We start from the raw sequence: 15,009 nt of genomic DNA, 5'->3' as shown, positions 1-15,009 counted from the left end.
ATGGGGACACACAGACAGGACACACAGACAGGACTCACCCAGGATGTTGTGGATGGACAGACGGACACAGGGACACACAGACAGACAGACAGACTCGCCTGGGACATTGTGGATGGACACACAGACAGGACACACAGACACACAGACAGACACACAGACACACAGACTCACCCGGGACGTTGTGGATGGTCACACACACAGACAGACACACAGACAGACACACAGACAGACAGACTCACCTGGGACGTTGTGGATGGTCACACACACAGACACAGACAGACAGACACACACACACACACAGACAGACTCACCCGGGACGTTGTGGATGGTCACACACACAAACAGACACACAGACAGACACACAGACACACAGACAGACACACAGACTCACCCGGGACGTTGTGGATGGTCACACACACACACAGACACACAGACAGACACACAGACAGACAGACTGACCTGGGATGTTGTGGATGGACACACACACAGACAGACACACAGACACACAGACAGACACACAGACAGACAGACACACAGACAGACACACAGACAGACACACAGACACACACACAGACAGACAGACTCACCCGGGATGTTGTGGATGGTCACACACACAGACAGACACACAGACACACAGACACACAGACAGACAGACTCACCCGGGATGTTGTGGATGGTCACACACACAGACAGACACACAGACAGACACACAGACAGACAGACAGACTGACCCGGGATGTTGTGGATGGTCACACACACAGACAGACACACAGACACACACAGACACACAGACAGACAGACAGACAGACAGACTGACCCGGGATGTTGTGGATGGTCACCGCCAGGATCAGCAGCGCGATTCTCCTCCAGCTGCTGCTCCCGGCCGGGGCGGCTCCGTCGGGCGGGGCCGGGGGGCCCTGGGGCAGGGGGACACCCACTGCCCTCCTCCTCTGGTACAGCAGCCCGTTCTCTGCCCTGTCTGGGGACACACAGGGGTCAGGACATGGGACACAGGGCCAGGACATGGGACAGAGGGTCAGGACATGGGACACAGGGTCAGGAAATGGGACAGAGGGTCAGGACATGGGACAGAGGGTCAGGACATGGGACACAGGGCCAGGACATGGGACAGAGGGTCAGGACATGGGACACAGGGTCAGGACATGGGACACAGGGTCAGGACATGGGATAGAGGGTCAGGACATGGGGACAGAGGGTCAGGAAATGGGACACAGGGTCAGGACATGGGACACAGGGTCAGGACATGGGACACAGGGCCAGGACATGGGATAGAGGGTCAGGAAATGGGACACAGGGTCAGGAAATGGGGCACAGGGTCAGGACATGGGATAGAGGGTCAGGACATGGGATAGAGGGTCAGGAAATGGGACACAGGGTCAGGAAATGGGGCACAGGGTCAGGACATGGGACACAGGGCCAGGAAATGGGACACAGGGCCAGGACATGGGACACAGGGCCAGGACATGGGATAGAGGGTCAGGAAATGGGACACAGGGTCAGGAAATGGGGCACAGGGTCAGGACATGGGATAGAGGGTCAGGACATGGGATAGAGGGTCAGGAAATGGGACACAGGGTCAGGAAATGGGACACAGGGTCAGGAAATGGGACAGAGGGTCAGGAAATGGGGACAGAGGGTCAGGAAATGGGACAGAGGGTCAGGAAATGGGGACAGAGGGTCAGGAAATGGGACAGAGGGTCAGGACATGGGACAGAGGGTCAGGACATGGGACAGAGGGTCAGGAAATGGGGACACAGGGTCAGGACATGGGACACAGGGTCAGGAAATGGGGACACAGGGTCAGGAAATGGGACACAGGGTCAGGAAATGGAACACAGGGTCAGGAAATGGGACACAGGGTCAGGAAATGGAACACAGGGTCAGGAAATGGGGACACAGGGGTCAGGACATGAGACACAGGGGTCAGGAAATGGGGACACAGAAGGGTCAGGAAATGGGGACAGAAAAACCAGGGTCAGCCCACGAGGTGACACCTCCAGGGGTGGGGACACCTCCCTGAGCAGCCCCTTTCCACCCCCTCCCCACCCGTTCCACGAGGAAATTCCAACCTGAGCCTCCCCAGATCCACATCCCCCGGATTTCTGGTACCACAAACCAGGTGAGAGCCAAACCCTCCCTGCAGCTGTCACCTGGGGTGTGTCACCTCCCCTGTGACAGCCTCAGTGCCACCATCACCCTGCTCACACAGCACATCCTGTCCTTGTCCCCACAGCCAGCCCAGGCAGGGACATTTGGTGGCAGAGCCCCAGCTCTGGTGCAGCTCATGGGGACAAGGATAAATATTTTGTTTGAAGCGAGACAAGGACAAACAGATGCCATGGAGAGCCTGGCCAGGGCTCTGTGGGAATGCTGGCACAGAGTCCTGGCACAGGGCAGCTTGGGATGGGATTCCCTGACCCACAAACAGCTCTGGGTCCATCCCACTGCCTGGCTCATCCCCTGACCCCACAAACAGCTCTGGGTCCATTTCCCTGCCTGGCACATCCCCTGACCCCACAAACAGCTCTGGGTCCATTTCCCTGCCTGGCTCATCCCCTGACCCCACAAACAGCTCTGGGTCCATTTCAGTGCCTGGCACATCCCCTGATCCCACAAACAGCTCTGGGTCCATTTCCCTGCCTGGCTCATCCCCTGACCCCACAAACAGCTCTGGGTCCATTTCATTGCCTGGCTCATCCCCTGACCCCACAAACAGCTCTGGGTCCATCCCAGTGTCTGGCACATCCCCTGACCCCACAAACAGCTCTGGGTCCATTTCCCTGCCTGGCACATCCCCTGACCCCACACACAGCTCTGGGTCCATTTCAGTGCCTGGCACATCCCCTGACCCCACAAACAGCTCTGGGTCCATCCCAGTGCCTGGCACATCCCCTGACCCCACAAACAGCTCTGGGTCCATTTCATTGCCTGGCACATCCCCTGACCCCACAAACAGCTCTGGGTCCATCCCAGTGCCTGGCACATCCCCTGACCCCACAAACAGCTCTGTGCTGAGCTCTGACCCACAGCACTCAGATATGGGGTCACCAAAATCCCAACTCCCTGTGGGGCTTTCCCATGGAAAGCTGGATGGGGATGGAGAGGAGGCTGGGATCCCCCTCTGCAGCATTTCCTGGGAGGGGATACAGGGATTTTGGGAAGGGACAAAGGGATTTTGGGAGGGGACAAAGGGATTTTGGGAAGAGATACAGGGATTTTGGGAGGGGACAAAGGGATTTTGGGAAGGGACAAAGGGATTTTGGGAAGGGATACAGGGGTTTTAGGAGGGGACAAAGGGATTTGGGAAGGGATACAGGGGTTTTGGGAGGGGACAAAGGGATTTTGGGAAGGGACAAAGGGATTTTGGGATGACAAGAAGTTACCTTCAATGACAGAACCCCAGAAAGAGCCAAGTGTTCCATAAGACACCACAATAGGGCAGATTTTCATGGAATTATGGAATGGGGAAGGGACCTCAAATCCCATCCAGTGCCATGGCAGGGACACCTCCCAGTGTCCCAGGGTGTCCCAGCCTGGCCCTGGACACTGCCAGGGGCACCCACAGCTTCTCTGGAATTCTTCCCAGAGCCTCCCCACCCTCCCAGCCAGGAATTCCTTCCCAAATCCCACCTAATCCTCCTCTCTCTCAGGTTGAAGCCAAAATAAAAAAAAAATCAAAAAAAAAATCAAAAGCCAAAGCTCTGTCACTTCACTGCCACCTCCTCAGGTGCTCAGGCCCTGCTCACTCCTATCAGACAATTATTAATTATTATTTTACATTTTATATGTTATTTTTAATTAGTTTGCTTGGTCCTACTGGGGGAAAAACTATGAAAATTTGAATTTTCTGAGGAGATCTAAAACCCCTCCAAGGCCAGTGGTGACAAAGGATGGGGGGGATGCCATGGGGTGAGGAAAAGAGGGAAAAGCTGTGGAAATGGAAAAGAACTGGTGCAGCTTTTCCAGGGAAAGTGGATTGAACACAAAATCACCTCTGCTATAAGTGATCCCTGGATTAGCCAGGGATAAAGACAGCAACACCAAAAGCTGGGAGACAATCCCAGCATCGTTTCCAGAGGAAAATCACCCAGAGCCTGCTCAAGGGATGGGCTCTGCTCCCAAATCCTGCTGGAAAAGAGGATGAAAAGGAAAGAAAAAGGGAAGGATAATTACAGAGCAGCGATGCCACCGGGCCAGGAGCATTCCCAGCTGGAAAACGCCGGGCTGGGAGAACAAAAGAATCATTAGGGATAAGCAGGGGCTTGGCTGGGGATCAGGAAAAGCTCAATGGCAAATTGGAGAGGAGATAAGAGCAGAACAAGGGCTGGGCTGGCTCAGGCTGCTCCCACAGCCCTGCCAAGACAATTAGGTGGCAAATAACTCCCCGTGCCACAGACACGATTTCAAATCTCGTTCACAAAAAAAGTCCTTTAGATATTCCACTCGATTTATCATTATTGAATTTCTCAGCAAAGCTGCGGGGCAAAGATTCTGCCAGAAGTTTAATTACATGTGTGCAGCCTGCTGCATTTTTCATATCCTCTGCAGCCAGCACTGGAGAAAAGATAAATGGCTTTGAGCCTGGCTTAAACTGCTGCTGGAGTGAAAAACCCGACTGGCTCCTTATCAGCATGTGAAATGGCTTTTTATTTCTGATTATTTCTTAATGAAAACTGTTTGCATTAGCCCTGAGCTCAGCCCTGGTGCACAAACAGAGCCGGGCTCTGCTGGCTCTGGGCTCCAAACCCTCCTGCTCTGGCCCAGCTCCCACACCCAGAGAGCCCTTCTGCCCCTGCACTTAGGCCTGGCTTTGAGCTGTCCTAACCCCTGCAGCTCACAGTGCTCCCAAAGTCCCTCTGGCACAGCTGCAGCCAGCCTGAAGGCAAGGAGAAATAACCTGACTGAATTGTGCCTTAGTGCCAATCTTGCAATTTAAATTTTAGCCCATGAGTGGCTGTAACTGGTCACGTTTCTGCTCAAAAACACAGTGCCAGAGAGCAAAAATAAAAATCAGGAAAGCAAACATTAAAAGTTTATTTTCTCTCAGGCCCAGCCTCTGTCATTACTGATTTCATGGCCTCTAAGTGAAGCTAACTCTCTTTTAGCATCAGTTGGAAGTCCCTGATGGTTATGGCTGATGGGTTTTAGTCCTGGCTTAGCTGCTGGGGCTGCTCCCCTCTGCCATGGCTGCTTCAGGCAGCACCCCAACATTTCCTGTATCCCCACCCTGGAAATGAGGAGGATCAGAGCAGCTCTTCCAGGGAAAGTGCTGGAGGCACAGCTTGGACACAAAATCCTGTAAATGATCAGCCAGGGATAAGGACAGGGAGACAATCCCAGAGGAAAATCACCCAGAGCCTGCTCTGCTCCCAAATCCTGCTGGAAAAGAGGATGAGAGGAAAGGAAAAAGGGAAGGGAAGTTTCAAGGGAAGTTTCAGGGAAGGGAAGTTCAGGGAAGGGAAGGAAAGGAAAGGAAAGGAAAGGAAAGGAAAGGAAAGGAAAGGAAAGGAAAGGAAAGGAAAGGAAAGGAAAGGAAAGGAAAGGAAAGGAAAGGAAAGGAAAGGAAAGGAAAGGAAAGGAAAGGAAAGGAAAGGAAAGGAAAGGAAAGGAAAGGAAAGGAAAGGAAAGGAAAGGAAAGGAAAGGAAAGGAAAGGAAAGGAAAGGAAAGGAAAGGAAAGGAAAGGAAAGGAAAGGAGGAAGGAAAAAGGGAAGGAAAAAAGAAAGGAAAAAGGAAAGGATAATTACAGAGGAAAATCACCCAGAGCCTGCTCAAGGGATGGGCTCTGCTCCCAAATCCCCCCAATCCCAAATCCTGCTGGAAAAGAGAATAAAGAGGAAAGGAAAGAGGAAAAGAAAAAGGGAAAAGGAAAGGAAAGAGGAAAGGAAAAAGGAAAAAGAAAAAAGGAAAGGAAAAAGGAAAGAGGAAAGGAAAAAGGAAAAAGGAAAGGATAATTACAGATACAAACCACCCAGAGGCTGCTCCTCACCCAGCACAACCTGGAGCTTCCCTTGGCTGGAGATTTGGGAAGGAAAACCATTCCCAGCCCCCATTCCTCCTCCATCCCACCCTCCCAGCAAGGCTCTGCCTCACCAGGGCATCTCCAGGCTTGGGGATTTTGGGGATTCTTCCTCCAGCTGAGCTCCCAAGGGCTGAGCTGGATGAAATTTGTCATCTGCCATCTCTGAGGTGTGGGAGAAGGGGGAGAGGCAGTGCCAGGCTCGTTAAAATCTGTAATTAAGTGCTGCTAGCTGCCTGCTTGTGGGGATTATTTGCTGTTGATGAAGATGGGGAAAGGCAGAAAAGCCTCAAAATGTTTTTTCTGTTGTGTGATTGTAATTCCAGCAAAGCTCAAAGCTCAGCTGATGCCTGGAGGGAGCAGCAAAAAAAAAAAAAAAAACCTGATCCAAATTCCTCTGCAAGCCCCACAACACCTCCCTCATTGCCCCCTGCAGCTGGAATTTGGGTTATTGCTGTCCCAAAAAACAGCAGGAGAGTGGAACAGCTTGGGCTGACCCTTGTCTGGGCATGGGGACCGGGAGAAGGAAGAATTTCCTGAAGAAATGGAAAAATTCCCCAAAGAAATGGAAAATTTTCCCAAGGAAATGGAAAAATCCCCAAAGAAATGAAAAATTTTCACAAGGAAATGGAAAAATTCCCAAAATAAATGGAAAATCCCCAAAGAAATGAAAAATTCCCCAAAGAAATGGAAAATTTGCAAAGAAATGAGAAATTTTCCCAAAGAAATGAGAAATTTTCCCAAAGAAACGAGAAAATTTCCCAAAGAAATGAGAAAATTTCCAAAGAAATGAAAAATTTTCCCAAAGAAATGGAAAATTCCCCAAAGAAATGAGAAAATTCCCCAAAGAAATGAGAAAATTCCCCAAAGAAATGGAAAATTTTCCAATTTTTCACCCATGTCTTCCCTCTGCTTTTCCCTGTTTTTTAAAGGGTTTTTCCAGGGATTCCAGCCACATATTCCCTCAGCTATTCCTGGTTTTTAAAGGGTTTTTCCAAGGATTTCAGCCACATATTCCCTCAGCTATTCCTGTTTTTTAAAGGATTTTTCCAAGGATTTCAGCCACATATTCCTTCAGCTATTCCTGGTTTGTAAAGTGTTTTTCCAAGGAATTCTGGCAGCTGAAGCCCTCAGTGCTCCCCAAATCCCAGCACCCAAATCCATTCCCTGCTGGCATCTCCTCCTCCAACCCCCCAATGCTCCTTTTCCTCCCCTTTTCCCAGTGCAGCAGGAATTTGGGAGCACAGAAGGGATGCTGAGGAGCAGATGGGTGTGAGGGAACGCTGCTCTTCTCTCCCACCTCCAGAAAAAGCTTTTTAATTAGCACCAGTAATTAATTGGGGGATGGCTGCCAGCCCCAGGGACAGGGAAAGCTGCAGCCCCCAGCCAGGTGTTATCCTGGGATCCCACCAGAGATGGAAATTTTTAAAAAATAATTTAAAAAAAAAAAAGCTTTTCCATAGAAAAGCTGCTCTGCTAAGGAATGAACCCCCAAAAATGGGAGAACCCAATTCCTGGGAAGTTTACAAAAAAATACCATAAAAGAGGCTCTGTGGAGCTGGCCAACTATGGTCAAAATCAGGATTTCTTTTTTAAAAATAGCTTTTATTTACTGCTAGGAAGGCTCAGGGTGCTTGAGCAGGGAGCACAGGATTCCCATGCTCCAGAAATTTAGTGGGAATGGGCAGCCAGGACCCCTGAGCAGGGTGTGTGCCCCCAGTCCTGCCTCCCACACGGAATAAATTCATTTTCCAACGTTTCTGGCACATCTAGGAGGTGCCTGCCTGTGCTGGGGTTTTCAGAGGAAGCAAAGCACAGACTCAGAAAATGCTGTTCCCTTCTGCAGGATGGATTCCCAGCTGCTCCCATGGATTTTTCCATCTGGGATCTGGGTGGGGCTTGGAGGGCACTGGTTCCATCAGCTCCCCCCTGCACCAAACTGGGGTCCCAGGCACCAAACAAAATCCCAGCTCAAAAATCACCCAAACTCCTTCTCAGCATCACCCAGAGCACAGCACACAAATCCCAGCTCAAAAATTACCCCAAATGTCACCCAGAGCACAGCACCCAAATTCCTTCTGAATTCCACTTGGAGCCAACACCCAAATCCCACCTCTAAAATCACTCAGAGTTTGACCCCCAAATTCCTCCTCAAACCTCAGACAGACACAGCACCCAAATTCCTCCTCAAAAAAATCACTCAGAGCTCGACCCCCAAATCCCACCCCAAATATCATCCAGAACCCAACATCCAAATTCCTCCTGGATGTCACTTGGAGCCAACACTCAAATCCCAGCTCAAACATCACCCCAGGGACAATCCAGCCTGAGAAGAGCCCCAGCAGCCCCAAATCCCCCAAACCCAAACCCCAAATCCCCCAAAACCCAAACCCCCAGTCCCCCCAAACCCAAACCCCAGTTTCCCAAACCCAAACCCCAAATCCCCCCAAACCCAAACCCCAAATCCCCCAAACCCAAACCCCAAATCCCCCACCCCAACCCAAACCCCCAAATTCCCCCAAACCCAACCCAAACCCCAAATCCCCCAAAACCCAAACACCCAAATCCCCCAAACCCAAACCCCAGTCCCTCTGGTGGGGGAATTTCCCTGGCAGGGAAGGAGCAGACCCCAGGTGACAGAGGTGACAGCACGTGGTGACAACACGTGGCACGAGGGCTGGCAGCACACAGGATTGATTAAATTAATTAATTCCCCACCCTCCCTGACCCCACAGCCCCGTGTTTAGGGATTAATTCATTAACTCCTCGCTCTGACTCGTTACATGCACCAGGTCCTTTTAAGCAAACTAATTCCTGCTCCTTTCCAAGAGCTCCTGAAAGAGCTCCCGGCAGATGAAGAGCTGGGCTGAATCATTGGTGCCGAATTTTACACATCCCAGTTAATTGAATCACTTCATTCCGAGGGCTGAGCCTTGGCAGGGAGCTCTGGATGGGAGAGGGATCACACACAAAGGCTCTGAGGGAAGGCAGGGAAAAAAAAACCTGCAGGCTCATCCCCACTTGAAAAGGAAATGGGATTTTATCAGGAGCTGTCCAGGCTGGGGTGGTGAGGCTGGAGCAGCCCCAGGGGATGGGCAGAGCCTTTCCTGAAATTCCAACAGGATCCTGTCCCCAATCCCCAGGATCCTGTCCCCATTCCCCAGGATCCTGTCCCCAATCCCACAGCATCCTGTCCCCATTCCCACTGGATCCTGTCCCCATTCCCACAGGATCCTGTCCCCAATCCCCAGGATCCTGTCCCCAATCCCACAGGATCCTGTCCCCATTCCCACAGGATCCTGTCCCCAATCCCCAGCATCCTGTCCCCATTCCCCTGGATCCTGTCCCCAATCCCACAGCATCCTGTCCCCAATCCCCAGGATCCTGTCCCCATTCCCACAGGATCCTGTCCCCAATCCCACAGCATCCTGTCCCCATTCCCCTGGATCCTGTCCCCATTCCCCAGGATCCTGTCCCCATTCCCCAGCATCCTGTCCCCAATCCCACAGGATCCTGTCCCCAGTCCCCTGGATCCTGTCCCAAATCCCACAGCATCCTGTCCCCAATCCCACAGGATCCTGTCCCCATTCCCCAGGATCCTGTCCCAAATCCCACAGCATCCTGTCCCCAGTCCCCAGGATCCTGTCCCCATTCCCCTGGATCCTGTCCCCATTCCCCAGGATCCTGTCCCAAATCCCACAGGATCCTGTCCCCATTCCCCAGGATCCTGTCCCAAATCCCACAGCATCCTGTCCCCAATCCCACAGGATCCTGTCCCCATTCCCCAGGATCCTGTCCCCCTGGAAAACTAAAATAAGGAATTGATTTCTGAGGAAAATAAATAAAGTGCTCCTTTGTTCTCAGCCCTTGGACTCACAGAATCAATCCCAGCTCCCTCTGGAGGGACAAAATTGGATTTTTGCCTGTTCTCCAGGAATCAGCAGAGCAGGAGGCTGCTTCCAGCAGCACAGTCCCTCATCCAGGAGGGGGGTGGGACTGGGAGTGGGGGTCCCACTGCTCCCCCTTGATCCTGCAGGGATCCAGTTCCAGCAGAGCAGGATTTCTGCACCCAAACTGGGTTTCAGGGGGGCTGTGGGGTCCCACACGTGGGATATGGAGCAGCCCCATCCCTGAACCCCCCAGAGGGGCTGGACCCCAACACACCCCTGGGAAGGGGGGCAGGAGATTCCCCATCTCCCAGTTCAGGGATTCCCCATCTCCCAGTTCAGGGGATTCCCATCTCCCAGTTCAGGGGATTCCCATCTCCCAGTTCAGGGGATTCCCCATCTCCCAGTTGAGGAGATTCCCATCTCCCAGTTCAGGGGATTCCCCATCTCCCAGTTCAGGGCATTCCCCATCTCCCAGTTGAGGAAAGCAGCAGCAGGGAGGGAATGGATGGAAGGAGACACTTCCCACATCCCTGCCAGGTTTCATTCCCAGTGCAGCTCCCCCAGCCCTGTCCACGTCTCCTGTTCCTATTTTAGGGATAAAAGCAAAGCCAGGGCTGGGAGTTGCCAAAGGGAGGATTTGGGAACACGAGGCTCAGGGCCTGGGAGTTTTGCTTCCATAAATTCTGATTTATGGATCTGGGATGAGCAGCCCTGAGATGAGAATTCCTGTCTGTGGCAGAAGTGGAAACAGGCTGTGGCTGCAGGATGGCTCCAGCAGGATTGCAGGAGCAGTCTGTCCCCAGAGAGGGGAACAAACCACCCAGCACCACCCTCACACCAATCCCAAATCCCAAATCCCAAATCCCAAATCCCAGGGCTGGAGCTGGGGCAGGGCAGCAAACACCACCCCAAAATCCATCCCATAAAAACCCAGGATCTGGGCCACCCCTGGGGCTGGTGGGTCCTTTCTCCTCCTCAGATCCAAAGCCAAGGGATGAGGTGGGAATGCAGGGATGGGAAAAATCCTCCTGGTGTTTCCTTAAGGATCATCCCAAAGAGTTTTCCATGGAAAATCCCTCAGCACCCAGCTCTGCCCCTGCACGTGGGATGTGGATGGCTGGCAATCCCAAACCAGAACATCAGCAGGAAATCTGGGAGATTTTGCCCCAAATTTTTCACCCTGGGCACAGCCAGGTCCCCTCCCTGCCCTGTGGGGGAGATCCAGCTGGAAAAGGATGGGATGGGATTATGGGATTATGATGGGATTATGGGATGGGATGGGATGGGATGGGATGGGATGGGATGGGATTATGGGATGGGATTATGGGATGGGATGGGATGGGATGGGATGGGATAATGGGATGGGATGGAAAAGACCTTTACACTCACCAGTCCCACCCCACAGCCACGGGCAGGGGATTTTTCCTGATCCCATTCCAACCCAAACCAAAATAATCCCCCAAACTTGCTGGTTTGGGAGCCTGGGCAGGAATTCCAGGCTGGAAAAGCCCCCCAGACATTCCCAGGATGGATCTGACGCTCCCTGCCAGCCCAAGGGATGCCAGAGAGAGAAATGAGCCCTTTAATGACATGGAATTGGGAGTTCAGCATCCTCACCATCTGTGCCCCTGAACCACAGATAAAGGGCTTTGCTGGGAGCTGGCAAGAAGGGTGAGAAAAGCAGCAGGGCTTGGGGAAGAAAAATCAAAATCAAAATAAAAATGGAAGTAAAAATCAAAGTAGAAAATTAAAAAAAAAAAAAATCAAAATAAGAAAAAATCAGAATAAAAATAAAATACCAAAATAAAAATAAAAAATAAAAAATAAAAAATAAAAGTAAAAATCAAAGTAGAAAATTTAAAAAAAAATAAAATACCAAAATAAAAATAAAATCAGAATAAAAATAAAAATAAATATTAAAGTAAAAATTAAAGTAAAAAATGAAAGTAAAAATGAAAGTAGAAAATTAAATAAAATAACATACCTAAATAAAAATAAAATCAGAAGAAAAGAAAAAGGAAAAGAAAAAGAAAAGAAAAAGAAAAAGAAAAAGAAAAAGAAAAAGAAAAAGAAAAAGAAAAAGAAAAAGAAAAAGAAAAAGAAAAAGAAAAAGAAATCAAATAAAAGTAAAAGTGAATGTAAAAGTAGATGTAAAAAAATATAAGGAGTCAAAATAAAAATAAATACCAAAATCAGATACAAGTAAGAGTGAAAGGAAAAAAAAAGAAAAAGAAAAAGAAAAAGAAAAGTCAAAATAAAAATAAAAATAAAAATAAATTAAAAATAAAAATAAACACCAAAATAAAAATAAAATCAAAATTAAAAGCCAAGTGAGATGTGCTGGCCCCTGCAGGGTTTGGGATGCAGCTCCAGAAGGGAAGGAGGATGAAGGGGGATGGTCTGAGCCAGGATTTTCTCCTTGGGAATGGCACCAGGAGGAGAGGCTGGAAATGCAGAGGAAATCAATCCAGTGCAGAAAGAAAAATACATTAAAATAAATAAAATGAAAATAAATCCACTGAAAGCCTCAGTCCCAGCCTTGGTGCTCTCAGAGCCTCTCACAGAATTTCTGCAAAAATTCCTCCTGGAGGATGGACAGACCCAATTCCTGGGGCTCCCAGGGGTGCCCAGCTAAAATGTGGATTTTTTTCCAACAAAAATGTTGATTTTTGGCCCTAAAGTTCCCATTCTGCATCAGACACCCTCAATAAATCCTGGGCAGGAGCCACATCCCACAGGAAACCCCACAGCAGAGGCTCCTCCAAAATATTGTCTGGGCTTGAATGTGCCCTTGGCACATCCCAAAATATCCCAAAATATCCCTAAACATCCCTAAACATCCCTAAATATCCCTTTGCAAGGGGCAGCTCCATCCCAGGCACCCCTCAGCTCTGCAGGGCTTTGAGGAGGAATTTCAGGGAAAATCCCCCAAACCTCAATGAATTAAAGAGGAATTAAAGTGAAAAATCCCCAACCCCACTGAATTTGAGAGGAATTTCAGAGAAAATCCCCCAACCCTATTGAGTGAAAGAAGAATTTCAATGAAAATCCCTCAACTCCACTGAATTTAAGAGGAATTTCAGTGCAAACCCTAAACCTCAGTGAATTAAACAGGAATTTCAGTGAAAATCCCCCCAGTCCCACTGAATTAAAAAGGAATTTAATTGCAAACCCCAAACCCCACTGAATAAAAGAGGAATTAAAGTGAAAAATCCTCAACCCCACTGAATTAAACAGGAATTTCAGTGAAAATCCCCCCAAACCTCACTGAATAAAAGAGGAATTTCAGTGAAAAATCCCCAACCCCTCTGAATTAAAGAATTCAGTCCAAACCCCACTGAATAAAAGAGGAATTTCAATTAAAATCCCCAACCCCACTGAATTTAAGAAGAATTTCAGTGGAAAACCCCAAACCCCACTGAATGAAAGAGGAATTAAAGTGAAAAATCCCCAGCCCCACTGAATTAAAGAGGAATTTCAGTGAAAATCCCCCCCAACCCCACTGAATAAAAGAGGAATTTCAATTAAAATCCCCAACCCCTCTGAATTTAAGAAGAATTTCAGTGCAAACCTCCCCAGCCCCACTGAATTAAAGAGGAATTTGAGCCCAAATCCATGAGGAATAATCAGAATTAAACCCCCCCAGCCCCAATAAATTTGTGAATTATTGGACTCTGCAGCCCCACCCCCTGATTTAAAGGGCAGTTATGAGCTGAACAATCAATATTTGTGTCCTGGTGGCAGGGGAGGAACTGGGTTGATTTTTAGGGAAAAGGCATTTCCAGCATCCTGTGCCATACACCACCAGGGCAGGGAACTGCAGGAAAATATGGGATGGACACGAGCCGGGAGGGAAATCACAGCACAGAGCACAGCAGAGCACCCAGGAGAGGAAAGGGAAAGGGTCCCAGGTCCTGGAAAGGAAAAAGGATCCCAGATCCTGGGAAAAGGATCCCAGATCCTGGAAAATGGAAAAGGATCCCAGATCCTGAAAAAAATATCCCAGATTCTGGAAAAGGAAAAAGGATCCCAGTTCCTGGAAAAGGATCTCAGATCCTGGAAAAGGATCCCAGTTCCTGAAAAAGGATCCTAGATACTGAAAAGGAAAAAGTATTCCAGGTCCTGGAAAAGGAAAAAAGATCCCAGATTCTGGAAAAGGAAAAAGGATCCCAGATCCTGAAAAAAGATCCCAGATCCTGGAAAAGGATCTCAGATTCTGGAAAAGGATCCCAGTTCCTGGAAAAGGATCCTAGATCCTGAAAAGGAAAAAGGATTCCAGGTCCTGGAAAAGGAAAAAAGATCCCAGATTCTGGAAAAGGGAAAAGGATCCCAGTTCCTGGAAAAGGATCCCAGATCCTGGAAAAGGAAAAATGATCCCAGATCCTGAAAAATGATCCCAGATCCTGGAAAAGGATCTCAGATCCTGGAAAATGGAAAAGGATCCCAGATCCTGAAAAAAATATCCCAGATTCTGGAAAAGGAAAAAGGATCCCAGTTCCTGGAAAAGGATCCTAGATAGTGAAAAGGAAAAAGGATTCCAGGTCCTGGAAAAGGAAAAAGGATCCCAGTTCCTGGAAAAGGATCTCAGATCCTGGAGAAGGATCCCAGATCCTGAAAAAGGATCCAGATTCTGGAGAAGGAAAAAGGATCCCAGATCCTGCAGAAGGGAGGGAAAAGGATCCCAGATTCTGGGAAATAAGAAAGGATCCCAGCTCCAGAGAGGAAAAAGGATCCCAGATCTTGGAAAAAGAAAAAGGATCCCAGTTCCTGGAAAAGGAAAAAGGATCCCACTTCTTGCAGGAAGAAAAAGGATCCCAAGGATCCTAGATCCTGAAAAGGGATCCCAGATTCTGGAGAAGGAAAAAGGACCCAGCTCCAGGGAGGGATCCTCACCCCAAACCCCAAACCCCAAACCCCAGCCCAGATGGGAATTTTCCCATTTCCAGCTCTTTGAGCCTTGCCCAGCCCCAGATGCTTTTAGGGAATAAAGGCACAGCCCCAGGGGACCCCAAACCCTCCCTGCACCCCAAGGCTCAGAGCTGAGCAAGCAGAGCCAGGGTGGTCCCAGCACCCAAACCAGC

General features: G+C 49.5%; 1 protein-coding gene across 4 annotated transcripts in view; it reads right to left on the bottom strand.

Annotated features, from left to right (window-relative positions):
* SLC39A11 (solute carrier family 39 member 11) overlaps positions 1-15,009 on the bottom strand; it is a 63,621-nt gene that overhangs the window by 21,493 nt on the left and 27,119 nt on the right. For all 4 annotated transcript variants that reach the window (XM_056506233.1, XM_056506231.1, XM_056506232.1 and 1 more), the window contains exon 6: positions 818-979. In XM_056506233.1, the coding sequence (XP_056362208.1) occupies positions 818-979 (162 nt within the window). The remainder of the gene's footprint in view (positions 1-817; positions 980-15,009) is intronic.

The sequence above is a fragment of the Oenanthe melanoleuca genome, chromosome 18 (genome assembly GCF_029582105.1).
Source record: "Oenanthe melanoleuca isolate GR-GAL-2019-014 chromosome 18, OMel1.0, whole genome shotgun sequence".
Lineage (NCBI taxonomy): Eukaryota > Metazoa > Chordata > Aves > Passeriformes > Muscicapidae > Oenanthe > Oenanthe melanoleuca.
Note: the sequence above shows the minus strand (reverse complement) of the source record. Positions and strands in the feature narration are given on the sequence as shown.